Source organism: Pteropus medius, unplaced genomic scaffold (genome assembly GCF_902729225.1).
Source record: "Pteropus medius unplaced genomic scaffold, Ma_sr-lr_union100, whole genome shotgun sequence".
NCBI classification, from domain to species: Eukaryota; Metazoa; Chordata; class Mammalia; order Chiroptera; family Pteropodidae; genus Pteropus; species Pteropus medius.
The window spans coordinates 1,148,492-1,171,583 of record NW_024346667.1 but is presented as its reverse complement, the minus strand read 5'-3'; the positions used below and the strand labels follow the sequence as shown (position 1 = coordinate 1,171,583).

General features: G+C 44.6%; 1 protein-coding gene across 2 annotated transcripts in view; it reads left to right on the top strand.

Annotated features, from left to right (window-relative positions):
- MAML3 (mastermind like transcriptional coactivator 3) overlaps positions 1–23,092 on the top strand; it is a 365,957-nt gene that overhangs the window by 208,528 nt on the left and 134,337 nt on the right. For both annotated transcript variants that reach the window (XM_039875816.1, XM_039875815.1), the window contains exon 2: positions 9,810–11,342. In XM_039875816.1, the coding sequence (XP_039731750.1) occupies positions 9,810–11,342 (1,533 nt within the window). The remainder of the gene's footprint in view (positions 1–9,809; positions 11,343–23,092) is intronic.

Sequence of the window (23,092 nt, the reverse complement as noted above, 5' to 3'; positions counted from 1 at the left end):
GTGTATGAACAGAGAGAGCAGTTCAGGGTTCAGCTGGTAGAGGCTCCCGGCAGCTGCAGGGCTCAGTGGAGCTTTTCCCACAGGAAGCTACCTGGCGGAGGGAGCCGCCGCTGGGACGCGCACATCCGCTCCCTCCCGAAGCGTTCGGCGCTGCAGCCTTCATCACTTCTCAAGCACACGCTAAGTTTCCTCGCAGAGAGGCACGCTTTTCTGTGAATCAGGCAGATCTGACCCAGAGACATGAGCACGGCTTCCTGAGACCGGCACGACACAGGTGTCTAAAACACGTCCCCAGAATTTCTGAGCGAGGTTTGATCAGGGCAGGAGTCATCAGGCTAGCAGAATAGCAGAGTAGGTGAGAACACAGATTTGAGAGGCAGGTGGGAGTACGTAGTGCTCTGCTGTGTGTCCTGGTACAAAGTACCACCCTCTCTGGGCCCATAACCCCTCTGGGTTATGGTGAGGAGTAATTGAGGTCATATGTGTAAAGCATTTTGCTTAATGCCTGGTACATGGTAAGCTCTCAGCCAGTTAGAATATTAAACGACACTAATACCTCGAAATATTTAATGAGCCATGAGTTAGTTTCCTTGATAAAAACTCAGAAGTTTAGAGCTTTCTACCGAAAACCGTGTGAGGAGATTTGAAAATCATATAAGCGTGGCCTTCGCAGAGATGACGGTGTCAGTTTTAATGAGTAGTTGATAATTTTGTTGAAGCACCAATTTGAACTCCATGTGTGGAGCTTGCGAAGGACTTTATAACTTCAGGTGTAAAGAGTACACAGGACTCATGTTACCCGTGGTGAAAATGTAATTTATTTTTTCGGTTAAGAGAAAGCCAAGAGCCTGTACCAACACTTACATATTTGAAAACATGGAGAATTGAGGAGATCTTGGGACATATCTTTTCTAAATATCACGGGCCTTGACTGCCACTCCTGGTGCTTCAGGGTTCATTCTCAAGACATTGTACACTCAGTTGATGGTATTACACATTTAGCATACCTAAAGGATCAGCAGCCATGCCACCTAGCGGCCTTGCTGATGCTTTACACACACACACACCACACACACACAGAAAGATTTAAAATGCTTTTAAAGACAACCTTATTCTGGCACCTCAGAGCTGGAGTTGGGTGAGCATCCATGTTCTCAAAGGAGTTAACAGCCACCCTTCGGAACACCTAAGGCTACGTGGGGATAAAGTGTTAAACTTGACTCATGGTGGAAAGGAAACAGATAATGGTCACTTCTGAAAATCACTTCGAAGTCACCCAAAATGTTCTGAAGGATCCTGATTCCTTGGGCTGGGGACCCATCAGTGCCCCAGCAGGCCCTTCAGCCTCTGTCGCTAAGGTTTCAGATGCCCACCAAGAGGTGAGGCCCCTTTTAAGATGATCTTTTTCTTCCGGAAGCATTTCAGAATGGAAATTTTTTAACTGCTCATGGCTGACAGACGTCCTCTCCGGTGACCCAGCATTACCCGCCGACCAGGGCCAGAGAAGCTGCATTCTGTGATGGGTGCAAGTAGAGGTCTCGAACCCTCGGCTCTCAGGGAAATCGTGTGTGTGTGTGTGTGTGTTTATTCATGTGACTTATTGTGTGGTAAAGTTGTTTTCTCTCTAAAATGCTGTTAGGAGTGTATAAGGCTGACAGGAGAGACTTCAGGAGCTGAGAGAAGATTTCTCTTTCTTTGCTGCTCTACCCTTCACATAGATCTCCTTAAAATAAACATTCTCACCTCGAACACATGCCTGACACGTGTTCACTTTCTGGTGTGGTCTTTGATCTTGGGCATGAGTCCACCCCTGAGCACGCCCTTCGTTCACTGAATGAAAATGAAGATAAGTATTTAACATGGAGGGAGAAAACAATCTAGGATAGTCCTGTGCTCAGAGAAACCTAAAATATAAAAGCTAAACATTGTCATGAAAAGTCTGCAGAAGTCCAGCGAGCTTCTGCAGAATTCGAGATCCTCTGAGGTTTGAAATATGTCCATCTAGAGCATTGTTTCGTACTCTTGTTTATGAGCTATCGAAGAGCGTCACCGATTAACCCAGGAATGATTAACCCAGGGGTTGTGTGTACGTGTATTTTTTAAAACTCCAAACCAACAAATTCAGAATGTTAGAACTTCAACAGAATTATTAGACTAGGTAGGAATTTCTGAAAACTGGGCATCTTGGACCAACTACCTCAGAGGATCCTGCACCAAATTTGGTAAATTTTCTTTAGATACCTGCGCCTCCAACCTGTGTCCAAACCTGAGGCCCACCTTGAGCTGCTAAATCAGAAACCGGCGGTGGGACCAAGAAATCTGCATTTCTAACAGCTTCCCGTGTCACTTTAATATGGGATAATCACTAGTTTAGAAAATGAACCTCTAACTAAACCTCAAAAGATTCTTTCCAAGGGTGCTTAAATGTAGAAGACAGTTCTGAAAGTGTTTTGCACACTATTCATATTCTACTAATTAAAATATCTAACACATGAGTATTCTGGGTCACTCATCAAATACATTAAATAAGCAAGTCGAATTTATCCATGTGTTCGGATGCTTATTATCTGCTGGTAGCGCGAGAGGAGAATAACCGTATGAAAATCGATTCAGTGAAGCATCTTCTCGTTTGACCAGAACAGATCAAAATGACAAAAATGTTCTCTTTGAGCCTCTAAATTAGTTATAGCATCTGCAAGCTGAGATTCCAACTCATCTTCCAATCTCGGGAAGGAGCTGTGTCTCTAATCGTCGGTGAAAGTTCACCCGCGGTTTTGATTGGATGGGGTGCTTTGGCGGGTAAAACACACTTGAAGCCATTGTGTGGAAATTTAAAATTCAGCTATGAAAATATCTAGCATTTTGAGTTCACCTAAGTGTCAAAACATGCAACCTTAGTAATGTCACATTTGGTTCTGGGTTTCGGTTTCAGTCTTTTCATGATTCTCATTGTTTTCAACATAGAGTCCCTGGATCCTTATTCAGAATTAATAAGGAGGGGACAGTCCACAAGCCATTTGTAACGTTTTTAAATAACCAAAAAATATATATACATTTACTCAGTTGTCATTAAAACACTATACAGGTCAATATTTTCGAGTAGCTGCTTTGGGGATCAATTATATAAACTCAGTGTGGTTATTTGAGAGCTCTTTCTAGCATTCATCCATCCGTATAATCCCGTGAAGGCAAAGGAAAGCGGTTATAGTGTGATGCGTATTAGGATGCCCTGGGAGCACATGGAGGGTCTCCGAGATCAGGAGTTGCGGGGAGGGGCTGTCAAGAGAGACAGTAGAGAAGGTAATGTCTAAGCTGACTCGTGAAAGACAAATAGAATGGGTCAGATGAAAAAGCAGTATGAGAGCATAACATATGCGAAGCTCAGAGAGAGAGATAGAGGGTAAGCAACTTACGGCCTGAGAACTGCTGAAGGTTTAGTCGATGGGTGTCGGAGGGCGAGCGGGTAAGACGGTTAGAGGTGATGGCTGAGACTCGGAGAAGGAGCAGGGAGGAGGACCAGGCTGTTGCGGGGTGGGGATGGGCCGGCGTGCTGGCCTTAGATGATGCCGAAGACTCTGGACAGCTCTAGAAGCGCTGCGCGTGGGGAATGGGCGCGACCAGGTTCATGTTTATAAAGAAAACCACAGCCACGTGCAGAGAAAGGGTCGGAGGGGAGGCAAGCGGGGGGTGGGGCGGCAGGGAGACCAGTCAGCAAGCTGCGGCTGCGGAAATCGTGAGAGACGTGTCGATGGTCGGAACTGAAGTGGTGTGTTGGGGGTTGGAGATAAGAATTAAAATGCATTAATGATAAGAACAGATAGTTCTTGAGGTTTAATTGGGTCTGGGTGGTGGGGAGACCGTGGAATCAAGGATGATCCCGGGCAGCAGTCTGAGGAAGCGTCACCACTATGTGCACTGGAGCCCGTGCCACAGAGGGAGGCAGGGCCGTGCTCCGCCGTCCGGGGCGAGGGTGGCGTGTGCGCTGTGGAGTCAGACTGCGGTTATAATAAAGCTACCTCTTAGAACCGTTAGGAGCAGGAGACAGGAACCTGACGGTTCACCCCGCTGTCTCCAGCCTCAAGTCATCATCAGTAGCATCATCATCTTTATTCCCACACGTCATGACTCTGCCCCATTGCATGCAAAATCAGGGACAAGGCAATAAGAGGTGGTGTTTTGTTTTGGTTTGTTTTTTAGCGGGGGAGGGGGAGGTGGGGGGTCATTTGTTTTTTAACTGACTAGCACTGCTAAAAGTCTAATGGAAGAAAGAATCTCTTCTTCATGGACATACTGGTCCAGGGGACCCCTAAGAATCTACTGGGAATGGGGTCCTTCTATGTCAGCAGAGGCCTGGTAATCTTAGTCCTATTCCTCCGTGTCAGGGGTGTCACACACCCCACCCCATTCCTCCTCCAAAGCAGGTCAGTGCCCGACCTGCCCCAAAGGTTTGCTATGAGGATGAAATATGGCCTTGCGTGAAAGCACTTTATAACCCCAAATATAGCTATTCTTACTGCCGCTGGTCTGGTTGTCATGTCGCCCTCCCAGACTGTTTCTCCTTCTCTCTCAAGCTTCCTCAGTCTCTCAGTCTCTCAGTCTCTCTTATTCTGTGTCTCTTCCTCTCTTGTTGTTTTTCTGTTCCTGTCTCTTTGTCTCTCTCTGGTTCTTGTCTTCTCTATCTTCTGTCTCTGTCTCTATCTCTGTCTCTGTGTCTCTCTCTCTCTCTCTCTCACACACACACACACACACAATAACACACACACAGAGTCTCACAGAAACACAAACCGTGGAGCCACACCATAGACGAGACACCGGTGTTGGAGCCAGCGTCAATGAGGAATCATTTCCCTCAGAGTAACTGACACATGATAGCAGCCCATGGTGTCACAGGCATTGCACGAACAGCATACTTCAGCTCCTGGCACCACAGCTTCCCTTAATGGGAGAAAACATTTATAATAATGGTAACACGGGAGCAAGGAAGCTGATTCTCAGCGAAGAGTGTCTGTGAATCTTCCATGAGGGCACAAATCATGCTTAGAGGCTTCCAGCTCTGTAAAGCAGAAGGGCCAGGGACTTCTTAAGATAAGACCGTTTTGGATGAGACTGCGCCCCGAGTCCTTGGGGGCGGGGGAGGCGCTCACGAGGACATTACCCCATGCAGTCAGCCATTCTTGTGCTCACTGAACAGAGTGCTTGTGAGTCACTCAGGCTTCTCTGAGCACGCAGGTTTGTCTCTTCCTGCCCACTCTCCTCCTGCCTCCCAAGAGGACCCTCAGGAGAGGATGAGGCTCGCAGGCCACCTTTCCATACAGCAGAGGATGATGAGGCAGACAGTGGGATGCTAAGATCGCTCTGCTGTTTTGGACACAACTAAACAAAAACATAAAATTCATAACATAGTTTCAATGCCTTCAGTGATGTCTCTCTTATACTCCCTAATGCTGATACATAAAAATCTATGTCAAGATTTGGGTTAACAGGGCCAGCAGTAGAGAACTTTAGGCCCGCAAGGAAAAGGAAATACTCGGCAGCCGCATTCAGGTCGCATGCGGGACATGCATTTGATTCGAACCTCCGCGATCTAGTGCTGCTTTACAATCTAGGACGTGAATGCATTAGCACTTGGACTTGGGCTTGAATTGCAAATTTGATTTTTCTTGTTCACGTTGAAAAAGGTTCACCAGATGCCTGGAAAACATTAGGGGTTTGCAGGCTAGCAAACAGAAATATCATCATTCTACCTATTTGCTGTGGAGATCCAGAGAGTAATCCATCTCAGTTGTAACGATTGGTATCACCGAATTTTAAAAATGGTAACAGGTAAGGCTTAGTGGGTGCTTACTGGACGCCAGGCATGAAGTTACGTGCTTTCTATATTATTTCATTTAAGTTCATCCTCACAGTAACTCCGTGAGCTAGATATTATTGACCCATTTTGCGGATGAGGCAACCAAGACTTAAGAGAGGTTAAATAAGTTTTCCAGGACTCATTCATTCAACATGTATTTTTCAAGTGGCTACTGTGAGCTACTGGGGACCCGGAGTGAGCAAATCAGGAAAATTCCACGCCTTCATGTAACTCACTATCTAGTGGAGGGTATCACAGCAACATTTATTAGGTTCCAGGCAACATTTATGTGTTTTAACTCTTAGGTGAGTGGCCTTCGGTTTGAACCCAGGTGTCCTGACTGCAGGGCCAATGCTCCTTTTCTTATATTACTACCTTCTACTGCTCCACCCAGCTAGGCCCCCACTGCCGACAAGAGGTGAAACTTGGGGTTCCCAGCCCGGCCTGTCTGTCTCCATCATCTTGGGCACCGCTGTTTCGCAGAGGCACAAACGGAGCGTTAGTCTTTATTTCTCTGTCCTGCCCCATTCATTCCACGACCCTAGAACAGAATCGTGGACCTGGACTTTCTAAAATAAAGTCAGGTTCATTTTTAAGACAAGTGCTTATTTTTTTTAAGTTTACATAGCTTGAGGAGGTGCTGCCAGCCGCAAGCCTTGTCTCCTTTAGGCTCCGAAGCTGCGATATTTGAACTTAGCACTATGTGTTGGAACTACATTCAAGTATCTGCCATACCTGTGATCAGAACCACGTTTTCCTGGTTTGTTCAATAAATAACGTAACCTTCTGGCAGTGTCTGCCTACTATGATGGATTGAACCAGTGTCTTTTTGAAGTTAAAGTTCAGTGTGTGCCAGTTAGGACCTTGTTATCAGCAATTCAGGGTCTTCTACCAAGTGACTGCAGACAGTATTTGGTGTTGTGATTAAAAATATAAGATGTAGGAACAAAGGCTAGACTGGATTTTTACTCAAGGACCTTTTCTGTTTACCTTGCAAATGGAATTCTCTACTTAGGAGAGAACAGCAACCAAGTGGCACTTGTTAGATTCTCCAGATCGGTTTTATTTCACACGGGGCTCCTCGATCGCCTTGTTGGTTCCACAGGCCACAGTGTGGGGTCAGCGGCGACCCCTCTCCTCTCTTCTCTTGCTTTCGTAATACACAGCACCCTGCCCAGGGAAGGAGAGCGCCCGAGGGGAGGGCTGCCCCTCCCCCCGCCCCCTCCCCCCACCCCCATCTCCATGTCATTCTCTCTTCTGCCTTCCACTCTGCGAAGTTACTAAAACCCCTTCCCACCCAAGCTAGTCTTCTCTTTGTCTTTCAGCGAGCGTTTTGCCGGTACTTATTCTCTGCCGAGCTCTTTCGTCGGCGTCTCACACACTGACCCTTCCTGGCAGAAAGGAAGGGGACAGACAGACGAGTTAGGTTTATGGTTTATAAATTCATACAGTTAGCAAGACTTTCCTTAACTGGACTTCTTAAACGAGTCCAGTTAGGTGGACGCCACACTCTCCAGAGTAGGAGGTTCCATGACCAGGAATCAGGAATGTAGACTCTCAAAGTCAGGCATCCTTATGGTCAGTGGGGCTGCCTCCTGCTCCGACTCAAACTCACCTCTTTTAGCCCCTATGAATTACACAATAGATTTATTCATTCAGGTTGTCATTATCTATTAAACATGACGATGAACTTGAACTTGAATACTACATGCAGTCCCATGGATATACCTAGGATTCAAGTTCGTGGTTAATATGTAATGGCAGCCCCAACCTTCTTGGAGCTCATTAAATAGACACTTAGCAATTGCCCCAAAGTATGGTAGAAGCTACAATGGGGAAGTAGAGGTTGCTTGGAAAAATTTATTCCAGGATATCCAACCAGTCTAGGTGGGTCGAAGAAGGTGCCTGATGGAGTTGGAGTGAGGAAGGGACATAAGAGAAGATTTTCTAGAGGAAACGAAATCTAAGATACCAACTGAGTTGGGTAGCTATTCATCTGGCAAAGGAGAGAGGGTTTGGGGGAGTAAGTTCCAAGAAAAAAAACAGTATTTACAAAGTCCTGCAGGCAGAAGGAGGCTTGGCACATTTAAGAAACTGAAAGAGTTTCAGGACAGTTGATAGAAAATGTTCGGCGAGGGATGGGCAGGTGACGCCAAGCCGAGAGGCAAGACGATGAGCCTCGCGTAATGAGCAAGAGCCGGGTGAAGGAGGCTTGGTTTGGGTTTTAATCTAGAGACAGTGGAAATCATTTGCAGGGTTACAACCAGGAAGGGCACTGTTTTTTGAAAGAGGTGGCAGTATAGCGAATAGGTTGGTGGAGAGCAAAACAATGAATCAAGGAATCAACGAAAGAGTGAATGGATAGTGAGTCGAGGCGAGAGAAGGAGGCTGTTGCAGCAAACTAGCAAGAGATCATGGCGTCGCGGCCTAGGATAGTAGCAGTGAGGTTGGAGATGAGTGGGCATGTTACAGTGATATTTTGGATGCAGAATCCATAGGACCTGGTGATTGATGATGGGAGATGTTTTAAGGACAGGGTAACAGGGTAGATACTGAGCTAGGAACATGAGTGAGGATCACGTTTGAGCGACAAAAGATAATCAGCCCAGGGTTGAGACACATTGAGTTTTAGATGCCCGTGAACCATCCAGGAAGAGAGCAGTGAGTTAGTGGAGCTCGGCAGAGACGCCTGGGCGGGGTACGTCGTCATGGCGACATCGGCCAAGAGAAGAGAGTCGAAGCTGCTGGGATGGGTGAAGTCATCCCGGCACCATGTAGAGGGGGCGAAAAATAGTAATAATAAGCTTAAGACCAAACAATGAAGAATCCCGTCGTTTAGGAGAAAGAAGGAAGAATCCATAAGAGACTGAGAAAGAGCGGACGGAGAGAAAGAAAGAAATCCGGGGGGGTGTGATGGCCTGGAAACCAGCGAAGATGTGCTTTTATTTATTGTTGTTGTTATTTTCATTGTTATTTATTAGTTATTTATTTATTTATTTATTTATTGGCGACATTGGTTAACGAAATCCAGTAAGTTTCAGGTGTACAATTTAACAGTAAGGTGTGTGTACGCGTGTGTATATATATATACACATTGCGTGTTCACCTCCCATAGTTAGATTTCTTTCTGTCGCCGCATATTTGACCCTTTTACCTCCCCGCTCCCCGCTCCCCCTACCCTTTGGTAACCACTTATCTGTTGCCCATGTCCATGAGTCGCTGTTTGTCTTGTTCATTTGTTGCTTTTAGGTTTATATCCCACATATAAGTGATGTCATGTGGTCTTTAACTTTTTCTGTCTGGCTTATTTCGCTTAGCGTGATTATCTCGAGGTCCATCTATGTTGTCGCAAAAGACGTGCTTTTAGAACAGAGTGGGCTACTGTGTCACGAGGTGGTGGGAGGTCAAGTAAAACAAGAACCAAAAGGAAGTTTTGGGTTACGTTAACCACCAGTCTTCATTTCTACGCTATTTGGTACATGTATTAAATTCTGTATTCTCAGAGAATTTTTAATGTTCTTTAAAATATTGTTGACTTAATTCCTTGATGTTCTCAATTAAGATGTGATAAGAATCTAAGATAAGTATTAACATCTTTCTTGCATATGACACATTTGGGTCCAAGTTTCACATTTAGCGTTCATTTGGAAAATAATAATAGATGATTCTTCTGTATGAGAGAAGTTCAGCCTTTAATGGTCTCTCTTCCCTTGTTCCCCACTGTCCGATTTTTGGGTTGTTTTCTTTCTCTTAGCTTTGTGAGCTCTGCTTTTGGATAAAACCTTTTCTCATAGGATTTGAACCGAAGCCTGGCCAACTTTGAAATGAGAAGTATAGCCCCTTTACTGTGTGTCGTAAACCATTTAAAAGTTAGTCGATAGCGATGCCTATCGCTGTGCTTAAAGAGTAAACTTCTCAGCTCGAGATTTAGCCATCCTCTTTCTCGTTTCTTTTCCAGCTCCAAGAGACTGTGAAAAGGAAGTTGGAAGGAGCCCGATCACCTCTTAATGGAGACCAGCAGAATGGTGCTTGCGATGGGAGTTTTTCTCCAACTAGCAAGCGAATGCGAAAGGACATTGCCACAGGGATGGAAGCCATCAGCAACATGCCACTCCCTTCCGCTTCTCCTCTTCACCAACTTGACCTGAAGCCTTCTTTGCCCTTGCAGAATAGCGGCACTCACCCTCCCGGACTTCTGGAAGATCTAAGTAAGAATGGTAGGCTCCCCGAGATTAAACTTCCTGTCAACGGGTGCAGTGACCTGGAGGACAGCTTCACCATCTTGCAGAGCAAGGACCTCAAGCAGGAACCTCTAGATGACCCCACTTGCATAGACACATCAGAAACGTCTCTTTCAAATCAGAACAAGCTATTCTCGGACATTAACTTAAACGACCAGGAGTGGCAAGAATTAATAGACGAGCTGGCCAACACGGTTCCTGAAGATGACATACAGGACCTGTTCAATGAGGACTTTGAAGAGAAGAAGGAGTCAGAATTCTCGCAGCCGGCGACCGAGACCCCGCTCTCCCAGGAGAGTGTGAGCGTGAAGAGCGACCCCTCTCACTCTCCTTTTGCACACGTCTCCATGGGGTCTCCCCAGGCGCGGCCTTCTTCCTCCGGTCCTCCCTTTTCTGCCATCTCCACGGCCACTAGTTTACCCTCCGTTGCCAGCACGCCCGCCGCTCCAAACCCCGCCAGCTCACCAGCAAACTGTGCTGTCCAGTCCCCGCAAACTCCGAACCAAGCCCACACTCCAGGCCAAGCTCCACCTCGGCCCGGAAATGGTTACCTCCTCAATCCGGCAGCAGTGACAGTGGCTGGTTCAGGGTCGGGCCCCGTGGCTGTGCCCAGCTCCGACATGTCCCCAGCGGAGCAGCTAAAACAGATGGCTGCACAGCAGCAGCAAAGGGCCAAACTCATGCAGCAGAAGCAGCAGCAGCAGCAACACGCGAATCAGACTTCCAGTTGGTCTCCTTTAGGGCCACCGTCCAGTCCGTATGGCGCAGCTTTCACTGCAGAAAAACCAAATAGCCCCATGATGTACCCCCAAGCCTTTAACAACCAAAACCCTATAGTGCCTCCAATGGCAAACAACCTGCAGAAGACGACAATGAATAACTACCTCCCTCAGAATCACATGAACATGATCAATCAGCAGCCAAATAACTTGGGTACCAACTCCTTAAACAAACAGCACAATATTCTCACTTATGGCAACACTAAGCCTCTGACCCATTTCAATGCCGACTTGAGTCAGAGGATGACACCGCCCATGGCCAACCCCAACAAAAACCCCTTGATGCCATACATCCAGCAGCAGCCGCAGCAGCCTCAGCAGCCGCAGCCACAGCCACAGCAGCAGCCGCCGCCACAGCTCCAGGCTCCCAGGGCACACCTGAGCGAGGACCAGAAACGCATGCTTCTCATGAAGCAGAAAGGGGCGATGCACCAGCCCCTGGCGTACGCGGCACTTCCGTCCCACGGGCAGGTAAGTGTGAAAGCGAGCCCCACCGTGCGTCGTTCTGGTGGTGCGCGTCCGACCGTCAGCGTGTGATGCTCTCCACAGCGTGAGTGCTCGCGGGGTGCGCTTACCTGCGGAAATCCTTCCTACGCATCCTCACGTGTTGCCACGTTCGCGTTTTATCTTTTTTTTCTCTCTCTCTCTCCTTTCTTCTAAGAGATGGAAAAGGATAACACAATTAACTTTCCTGTATTCGATCCCCCAGGAATCAAACTCCTTTTATTCCCAACAAGCAGATAAGAAACGATAAATTACACGAAGTTCTCACGGGAGGGAGGCCGTGCTGTAGAGGTCACAGGGCCAAACCCGGAGCTCCTGAATTCAGTCCTAGACTGGGGTGGTGGGAAGGCCAGACGCTTTGGTATCCCTATAGGTTTTTTAAGGCTCTGAACAACCTTCACCTATATCTTACTGAATTATGAATCATGGAAATTTGGATTCTCGATGTTCAAATGTGGGAGAGTGCCCTGTATTTTTAAAGTGAACTGGAGGATAGATTTTTGTGGGACCACTCAACGTTTAAAGGTTTGTTGCTGAACTAACGCAGTTAGAAGCTGTTTCAACCTCGTGGCTTAGGAGTGCAGTAAAGCCTCTCCCATGTATTCGGGTCTAATTCAGGGAAATTCGATGGGGAGTTTATCTTAGTGGTGTCTCAAAGTAAAGTCTCCTCTTTCCCACGTCACGACTTCTCGGTTCAGGGGTGTAGGGCTCTCAGTGATCCGTGGTAAAAATGAGTGGCAACCGATTGGATAGTGAATACTCACCGACAAGCATTTACTCTCCTTGTCCTGACCAGGGTGGCGAGCAGCCAAAGCTCTTTTAATTTAACTCTTTCTCTACCTTGAATGAAAGGGGGAGTGGGGAAATGCATCGGTTCTACTGACCTTCTTCACACATGGGTGAGTTCACGAGCCATCTCTTTACTGCCAATTTCTATTTTGTTCCCTAGTCCTGTGGGAAGTGCTGACATTTGCATTGTAGTTGGAGATTTTGTAGAAGAGTCTTTGCTTTAAGGGCCCGCATGTGCAAATGGGTTCTAACTAGTGCTTGGCTATGTGTCTAATATGCGTCTACAATTGGATGCATCAGAAGCACTGGGAAGTAATGCGAGCAGATCTTGTATCACTAGGGAGGCTGTTTGCATCTTGTATCTCCTGTTGTGTGCCCCCCCCACCCACCACCCCCACATCTACCCAAGCCTCCTGAACTTGATGGAGGCTGCAGAGCTGGAGGTGGTGCTGGCCTGCAGAGACAGGCCTGAGCTCTGTGGCTTGATGCTTGTCCTTCACAGCCTTCCAGCCCCAAAACCTCACAGTGGTTTCTTGTCTGCACATGCCGACTAGCTCTAAAAAAATTCTGTCTGGAGAGATAAAAATATAGCTTGGTTTACATCAACTGCAATCAGTAGCTGGTAGAAAAACATCACTGAAATGTGAACTTCTATGTTTTCTCTTGGTTTCATTAAAAAATATATACCATTGGAAAAAATAGAACATTTTATACACTTCGATATTAAGTTCCGAAGCAGGCAAAAATATAGGCAATGTACAGAGGTGTTTGTTGTAGCCCAGATGTGTTCGAGCTTTATGAGATCGCAAGCCATCCGAATGGTCTGTTGTTAATCTTAATACAAATTGTACTTCTACATTTGCCGTTTTCACGCCAGCTGCAGTAGAGAATTTCCTCTGAGCCAGACCAAAGATGATTAATTCCAACTCGCAGGCTCTGCGGACATGTGGGTGCGACGTGGATCCATCCTCGCTCCCCACCCTCACTAAATGCCTTTTGGAATTTGCTAACTTGGGATGCAGTTCTTGTCTCTGCTGAAACACGAATCTTAAAGGGGCTGATTTCAGGTCCTTATGCGCGCCTATGAGTAACCGAAGCCTGGGGCTGCAGAGGTCATGTTTTGAAAGGACTCAGGTGAAGAAACGAAAAGTGATGGTTTTCTGGACTAAACTTGTGGGTGTGTCTGGTCTGTCCTTTCCATCTCACAAGGTACTTTCAGGTGGACAGACTCCTCCTTCTTGAGGCCTCATGAGAATTATGACGTCCTCACCATTAAGAACCATCGCGCAAAAGCATGCTTTTTAATGAAATATTAACTTCCCACTGTTTGAAACAAGCTTCGAAACACATATATAAACATGTGAATATCTTTCTGCAAACATACCATTTATTTCATGCTTTTACCTGATTGTGGAGCAGGATTTACATAGCTCTCAGAAGAGTTAATTACACTATATGTGAGTACCTCGCACAAATACGTGCACAAGTTACAGGCGAGACAGGAAACATAATTATGCACTGGTGTAGTTCAAATTTGTTTTCTGCTGTTGCTAGTGAAAATTCACTTTATTCTTTGCTGGTCACGAGGGCCGTGATCAACATTTAGTTTTAATGAATGACTTGAACACCAGCATCAATAACACTAGAACATTTATTTCAAGATAATTATTGTATACAGATATTTTCTTATTTGGGATATTTGCATAAAATGCCATTTCTCTCAGAAATGAATAGAAATTCACTTAGTTCCTGGCTATTTCAAAAAAGGGGACCAAACATAGAAAGAAACAAAAAAAAAACTTATTTCAAAATTTTGAATATGTTTTATCTAGAAATTTTACTTCTCAGAATTTATGTAGTATTTCTTATAATTAAAGAACTAAACAAAGATTTATATACAAAGATTATGTTCATAGTGTTACTTATGATAGTGAAAAATTGGAACCTAAACAAGTATTTTGGAAAAATAATGTACATGCAAATCATGATATTTAGTGATTTATCGCATGGAAATGCACATAGGATGAGTGAAACAAGCAGGTCATACAACAGCTTGTGTGTTATAATCTAGATTGTGTTTTTTTAACACATATAGAAAAATATGCATAACTAAAATATTAGGAATGGTATATCTGGTTGATAAAATTACGAGTGATTATTGTTTTCTTCTCTATACTTTACTGAATTTTCTAAATTTTCTGTCACACCTGTATGTTAATTCTACCATCAGGAAAAATACTTTTTAAGGAAAGGAAATCCCCTATTTTAAGAAAGTTTATACTTTGGCAATTCCTTAAAAGAAAATTCTTATTTATCCAGTTTGCTGGAACATGAGTCTTAAAGGTACTTAGGTCGGATTGAGGTGATAGCATTATTTCCTTTTCATTTATATGTAGTATTAGTTGTGAATCCCTGCTTTAGAAGATCGTTCCAGAACCCTTCTCCCCACGCTCACTCTCTTATCCGTTTTCACTCCTCTTCCTCTTCTCTTAATTCCAATAAAACTTGAGCTCAGATAGTGACAACGAAAGCGTCAGTCGAACTTCTCCCACAAGCTTCCGACCTTCTCTCGGTTATGTTCTTGTGCGACTTCTTCGATCGCTTCTTTCTCTTTTCTCTTGTTTACTTTCTGGAACTTCTGTTTATCATATATTGGACCTAGATTGCTTTCTGATTTTTAAAATGCATGTTTCTGTGATGAAAGAACTAAACTTACTTTGGTCATGTCAAGCTAGTATATCTTTTCCTAATTTCGTTGTTTCTCAAGGACAAGATCTCTCTCTCTCTCTCTCTCTCTCCACCACACACACACACACGCACTTTCTTTTTTGCAGAGTACCTAACATGGTGTCTTAAACATAAGGATGGTGAATAAATCATTAAACATGGCGATTATCAAAGTTCAGGCCAAAAATATGTCTACAGCGGATTCTCAGCTCCAATGGAAGGAGCATTAGCACAAATAACACAGAGCTGCTTTTGAGAGCAAACGGAAGAACTGGAAAGACAAGTCTAAAAAGAATCCTTTGATAGGAGGTGGTTATCTTGAACCAGTGAAACAACAATGAGATTGTGGAGAAGGCAAACTCGGTCTCTGTCTGACAAACAAAAAGAACGCAATGAAGCAACTATGAGAGGAACGAGCCAAAGCAAACGTGCGCTTGGTGGTCAAGGATGGTTATAGGGATACCTAGAGCCCAAGAATGACTTACATGGGGAAAGCGAATAGTTTCCCAAATAGGATGTGAATTTTTAGTGGTTGCATTCATAGGACTAGATAAATCATGGATGACCCTGCTACTCTATACTTTAATACTTTACATGCTTGTTCGATGCGTGTGGCCGTGTGTATCAGAATGAGTAGAAATGTGCTTGTGTTTTAAAGAATGTTTTCCCCTTCCAATTTTATTTTACCAACATGGGTTACGTATCATGTAAGGTATATTATCATAAGCTTTTTAGCCGTAAAAATCTACTCAGAAAGAACAGAGCTCCAGTATTAACAGTCATCATGGAAATCTCTTCGAAGGTACATTTTTCTTAACTTCAAAAACTTAGCATCCCTTTGCTTAGTTTTCTTAAAATGTACAGTTTATTTTATCCAAATAAAACATGACGTAGCTCAGAAAGTCAAATAGTCCTGTGAGGCTCATGATGAGAAAATGCAGCTTCGTCTCCTTCTTTCCTTATTTCTGCTCCCCTGAGGTGATCACTCCAGTTCGTGAACTTCTGTCTTATTTATTTCCATAAACTATTTCTCAACATTTCAGTTTTCTGATTCTGCAGAAGATGAGGATTTAGCTCACTTATACTACTTTTCACAAACTCAACCCCCTCCACACACATCATCTCTTTTTTCTCTTCCCCATACTCTCACTATAGCTAAATATATCACAAATGAGGGTTTTTAAAGTATTTCGTATTTACGTGACTGCTTTTTGCACAGCACGTCACAGACTAGCTGCGTAGTGCACTGTGGCTGTACTTTCTTCATAACTTTTTGTTTTCCATGGAATTAACAAGGCCTCTTTCTTTTTAAATTGGTGTTGTCTCTGCACCTACCTTAATCTAGCCTCAAACTTTTCTGACTCTATAAAACTTTCAAGGTAATCAGACACATCGGATAATCTATTTTTCTTAAATATTTTTCTCTTTTCTCTCTCCTTCCCTCGCTCCTCTCCCACCTCCTACTTCTCTCTTTCTCAAAATTCCTCTTCCTCCCTCTGTTTCTGTCTGTCTGTCCGTTCCTCTTTCTCTCTCCTCTTCTCTCTCTCTGTCTGTCTCATCTCTCCCCCTGTCTCTTCTCTCCTCTCTCTTCTCTCTCTCTCTCTCTCTTTCTCTCTCTCTCTCTCTCTCTCTCGCCCCCTTCAGTTCTCTCCTGAAGGTTCCCGTCTTCCATCATACAGGTTTGGTCATCACTTAACTGAAGTCTCACAACTGCCCTTCACCGTCATTCTTGGAGTGTTTCACGGCTTCGGTGTCGCTTTACCTGTTTTCTTGATCCTTCCTCCTTTTTCTTGCTTAGTCCTTCAAATGGGTGGAGTGCGTCCCCTCAGCGCTTAGGAAAGGGTGCACGGGAGATTATTTTTATGGAAACTATTTTCGAGAATGTCTTTACCCTCACATTTCATTGGTAGCTTGCCAGATATAGAATAATAGTTAAGAAAACATATTCCATCAGAATTTTAAAGGCATTTCTTCACAGTCCTGTGGCTTTCACAATATCCAACAACATTCGGATCTCCCGCTCTATGTGTATAACCTGTTTGTCACTCTGAGAGCCTGTCATATCTTCTCTCTGTCCCTGAAACTTCGTGATGATATGCCTTAATGTAGCTCTCTTTCATTCACTGTGTCTGGTACTGTGAACTTTCTTTAAAAAATCTGGAAACGTGTGTCTTTAAGATCTGTTCTCATATTATTTCTTTGATAATTTTCCCCCTTTTCCCTTTTTTAACTTTCTGGAACTTTTATTCATCACGTCGTGGACCTCCTGAATTGTTCTCTAATTTTCATATCTTTACAGCTTTCCATCTCCTTGTCCTTTTCTTCCGTGTTTCATGAGAGTTCCTTAACTTTATCCTCCAACTCTAAAATTAAACATTTCATTTTTATTTATCACATTTTAAATTTCCACAACTTCTCTCTTATTCTCTGAGGTACCCCTTTCGATCTAAGGATATGAATTATCATTTTTAAATTAAGTTTTCTTGTGCCCCTGCATGATCGGTTTCTCCCGAACACCTTTTCCCATATGATCATTGTATTTTTTTCTTTCATGTTAGAAACTTTTCTCAAGTGTCTGTTTATTTTAAGAGCGAAGCGCAATAAAGTTAATTAGTTGTTCCGTATGCTTTCACAGAGTTCGTCAAACGGGGGGCTTTGTAATATGGGGATTGGGCTTGAACCCAACCATTTCACTGGATCGATGTCTGTAGATTTTTTTATCCCCCTGAAGGCCAATCAGAAAAGACACCTTCAATCTCATGGCTGAGATTTATAAATCTGGAGGCTGGCTTTCTGGCGCTGAGCAAAGGAATGGAGTCGGAAGGTGGCGGTGATAGTGAGGGGTGGGTCGCTAAATACTATGTAGACTTTCATTAACCTCCCTGTTGTCGTATGGCTCCTCAACCCACCCTCGGCTGGGGCTGGGATCCTGGCTTCCTGAGCCTTGTGGTTTAGTCTCTCCAGAGAATAATACACCTTCTTCCTTCTGGTCTGGGGGAGAGTGCCTGATCCACCTCTTAATTAAACAGGACTTCGGCCAGTTTTCCTTTCTCGTGCACCCCCACCCTGGCTTTCAGAGGTGCTTCTGGTTCCTGAGACTTCCTAGCATTCTTCTGCTTGAAGCATCTTGCTTTATTTTTGGCTCTCCCTCCTGCAGGATTAGATTGAGCTTTCTCTAAGCCGCTAAGTCGTTTACCATTCAGCCATCTGATTTTCATCTTCCAGAATTTGGTTGACATCCCTCGATTGCTATTTCCATCTCCCATCCTCTTTGTTCTTGAATATTTATGTCATTTTTATTCCTTTATTGTCATTGTACTGGGGCATTGCACAAGGCCAAGATAAAGGTAGGCGTGCAATCTACCAGAGGCTTTTCAGTATCGATCGAAATGTCAAATATTATCCAATATTGAAATTTATATTTTACAACAAATTTCACATTATCGCTCCTAATATTTCGGGCGTTAATAGAGCTGGTTTCATAAAACCTAAAGTGCTCTCTTAACGTGAAATTTACATATGTCAAACGCATGCATTCACAAGGCTAGCAGTGTCCAGGCGATCAGCACGCTCTTTCAGCATAAGGCCTTGTGACTATAACCACTGAGTAGTTTTTAGAATCTTGAAAATATTGACTTACTTCAAGGACTATAAAAACAATTTAGGTTCCATGACCCCGACTAAGCCAATAGTATCTGGCAACTCAAATGCAAGGTAAAATATTGACAGAACACTCATCACTGCCTGAACCCCTCAGGGCCCCCCAGCTGGGCGGACACTAGTGGGAAGAACCGCTACAGAAATGCAGATAATAAATGAAATGTTCCTACTGATGAGTGTAATAATCGTTTCCATACACATGCTGACATATTTTGAAAATCCTGATTGACATTCTTCAGAGTCCTAGAAAGATGGGACTAAGAATGAACAGCAAAAAAGGAAAAGTTTTAAGGAAGGGATTCATCTTATAATAAATAGTATTGTAGAAGGAAAGAGGTTTTAATTAGCCCCCGTCAGAATACTCTTTAAAGGTTTTGTAAGACAGGAATATTCTTATTTACTGAGAGAACTTACAACCCATCAAACAGTGGTTCTGAAACTTGTGAGCCTAAGACTCACCTGGAGAAACTGTCCAGATGCAGGTAATCGGATTCCACTGCCAGGGATTCAGAATCAGTAGGTCTGGGATGAGACCCGGGAGGATGCATCTTAATCCGCAACTCACCACCACCGTTTTCCAATGGAGAAATAGTACATAATAAGATCACCCTGAAACTTCAGTTATGCCCAACCTGTGTGTATTTCATTGCTCAATATTTGCATATGCTCAAATGTGGCAGTTATTGTCTGTGGAACTATAAATTCTGTAAGGTCCAAGGCTAGTATCATTTCAAGTAAGATGGAAAAATTAGGTTGCTCTGCGCTTAATGGATTTCTTTCTCCTTTTTTTTTTTTCTAAGATACTATAAATTTTTTAAGAGATCAGATCTTCTGGATATTAGCCGTGTTTTGTAAATCATAGAATTACTCCTGTTGATTTTCTTCATAGGGCAAAGCAGCGCATCCTCCACCGCCTCCCCGCTCCCACCATGGTGAAGGGAGAATCCCCCTTTGTCTCTCCGAGAGAGCTGCTGGTCATTCGTTCATCCCTCTCCCTTGGTATCAGGACCTCCTGAGGGCAGGCATGGTCTTGTGTGTGCACGCTGCCCTCCTCAGTATCCACAGGAAGAGAGATTGCCGTGGAATGGGGGGTGCACACATTAAAGGAAGTGCAAGGCTTACTCAGGCCCTCTTTTGGGGCGTCCGCCTCAGGGCAGGACTGCTCCCAAGCATGTCAGTCAGTAGGGTGGCAATTGGTATTCCACGCTCTGACACGGTTGCATCAAGGCTGGCGTCCAGGCTCCTGGGCTTTGAGAAGCTATTGCCTCAGCCAGATGCCTGATTTCATTCTGCTTCCTGAGCTGTGGATTCCCTTCCTTTCAAGGTCATTCACTGCGCCCTGGGCCCCTGCCTGAGGCCCCCAATGGGTAGATATCCAGTGCCTTCAGATGTAAGACAGTAGATCAGCTTTATTTTTTCTCGGCAGGAGCCTAAAGCCTAATTGTGAAACTTGACCAGGCATACCTTCCCCATGTACAGTTGCTCCTAAAGTCCTAAATATGATGGACTAAAAAGAAATACCAGAATGATGCCTTCTACAGTGTCTGGCGATGTGCACTTTAGTTGGGGAGATGAGGAGCACGTACCTTAGATCAACACAAGGCGGCAAGTGGTTAAGTGCCACCTTTATTAATTCTGATAAGAACCATGGGCAGAGAGACGGCGAGGGCTGGCCCAGCCTGGGGTGGAGGAGAACAGGCACCGAAAGAGAGATAAGCTTTGAGGTCGACCAAGCACGATGGGAGTTAGGGGGCTGGAGGGTGGATGGAAACGCATCCTCATGCGGGCCAAAGGCTGTTCTTGAAGGAGACAGTGCCGATGATAGCCAGGCTGGAGGGTAGGGTTCCTGTTGGAAAACAGTAACTTGGAGACTTATTTGAGAGACCTGTTAGGGGACTTTCTACTATTTAAAGTGTGAGACAATAAGAGTCTCTATCTGGTTGGGGCATTTAAAGTTTAAAGGAAAACAAGTATAGTAGCATTTAAAGAAAAGAAATAAGAGAACTTGATGATTGACTATATGATAAGACGAAAGGGAGAAGAATCGAATGTTCGTGATCGTAAGGTTAAATGCGAGGGTGGCATAATAGTTTCTGAAAGATGATGGTCGCGGCATGCATAAGTCTAAATATTTAAAAACACTTCAAACACTCGTTATTATTTATCTTATTCTTCTGATTCCCATTTCCCATTTGTTAAGGTACTTCTTCCACACTCAGCAGAAGGTATGAAGCAAGTTCACATCAATTATTTTTAAAGTCTGTGTTAAATGGAGCTACAAACAGCTACTCCGGTGTTTCACAGTTGGGCTTTTTGTTTTTACATGTGTTTATATTTCAGTAAATTCATATTATTATGAAAATGGTTCTTTTCATTCGTCAGAGTAGTAACAGACAATTATATGTTCCTTTTGCTTAATATTTCCATTATGAGGATTTTCTTGGTCACATCTTATACTTAAAGAGAGAGTGCTTTAAAGATGGTCATTATGCAAATATATGGAAGGAACAGAGTTCCAGGCTTTAAAACGTATAATGACATCATTCACTAGCTATTCATAGCAACTTTGGGCTTTTCTAGAGGTTGCAAAGCTCTTTGGGGGGAAAAAAATTACTGTCCTGTATAAAGGTAGTCTATTATATCTTGGGTCCCGAGCAAGTTTCTATGGAATTAATCTTTATGACGCCAAATGGTTTATATCTGACCCAGTGCATAAAGAATCAAAATACCTCTCATGTTAGTTAGATTTCCAATACATTGTCATGATTAGCTAATATGATCCATGAGGTCATGCAGGTTACCTGTACATTTTTATTTACTAAGCTGTAAATATGGACCCCAAACAATATCCAAACTTACAACTCCCATTTATTAATATTATGATTTCCTAGGAGAGGTTTTTATAAACGTGGCTACATTCTCTAATTGCTTTTGCATCTGAGACCTTCGAAAATTTGTTTGGGTCACTTTTCGGCACTGGGCTCTAGCCAGTTCATACAAAGGACGTTTTAATTAGCTTGTTAGGCTGAGAGCACTTTAAGTACTAAGCTGAAGTTCATCCATGGTGCAAGGAAAAACGGTCATTTCTGGGTGTAGGAGTCGTCCACCTCAGGTCACTGCTAGTCTTTCTGGCCTTGGTGAGAATCAGGAAAAAGGCGCCTCCTCTGAGCAGGCGAAAGCCGCTGCCCCACGGGCACCCCAGGTGTGACAGCAGCCTCCCCACCCCCCGCACCCTCCACCTGATACTGTAGTGCTGTCCACAAACCGCACAGCCAGAGGTGGGGCTCTGGGCCCCTCTGCTCATTCACGACATGCTGCTAAATGCAGAGTAGAGAGCCAGCTTCTCAGATCAGAGAAATAAGAGTCTGAGTTACATGTGCCGCTCGGTGCTGTGGCGTGCTCGAGCTCTGACCATTCACGGCTGTAGGGTAAAGCCATGGGGCCAAAGGCTGACCGAAGGCCCTGAGATGCAGTTGGTTCATGGCTGACTGGGAAGCGGCCTTCGTGGTGGATGCTGCTGGTCTCGAGATCAGCTATAATGGATCTTCATTCATGTGGCAGAAAAGCCTAGAGAAAAAGCCTGGAAAAGCAAGTGGCCTTTGTGACCCCCCCGCCACCCCCCCCCAGAGCACTGATGGGTTTAGCTGTCCCAAACTCCAGAGCAGCAGCATCCAATAGAAATGTACGACAAACTGTGGGATTAAAATTAAAATTTTTTAATTGTAAAAGGCGAAAAGGAATAGGCGAAACCGATCTTAATATATTTTTATTTAACCCAATATATTAAAATATTATTACCTCAACACGTGATCACCATCAAAATTATTGAGATGCTTTACCTCCTGTGTTTCATACCAAGCCTTTGTAATCTGATGGGTCTTTTACACTTACAGCACAGCTCAGCTGGACCAGTCATGTTGTGAGGGCTCACAGTCCCATGGGGTTTGACAGGACAGGTCTAGAACAACCAAAAAAATCTTCTCTGGTCAGAAAGGCAATCGGCAGGACCAGAGATGGAGCAAAATGAACAGAGCCGCTGACTCTTCGTGTCACTTTTAAAAGCTGTATAACCCTACACCGGACAGAACAGACTAGTGCTTCCCCTTGCACTCCGCCTGGTCGGGGGACCCGCTTCACAGTGGCCCTGAGTCCGCTCCTCTGGACAACCCGCCCACGGCAAGTGCGTGCCCTTGTCATTAGCATTCACCTGCTCTGTGTGGCCTGCTGCCATTCGTGTGTCTTGTGGCTGCTTATTGGGAAAAGAACTCCTTCGTGCCCTTATCCGTGCCTGCCCCGTTGTGGACGTGTAATGTTGGCGGCAGCCTTGGGGCCACACACATATCCTGTGGCAGGTGGGGGAGCGCTGGACTCTTACCATGTCAGTGAGAGTGGCTGGTGCTCTGGGCTTGTTTCCCAGGGGTTTGATGAGCTTCGTTAATTATGTTGGGGGTGGCGGGGGAGGTGTGCGGCTAGAGAGGAACACGCTTAGCTCTGTGTGAACGTGAGGAATCGGACAATTGGCAGCATGGTGAATCGGTGGC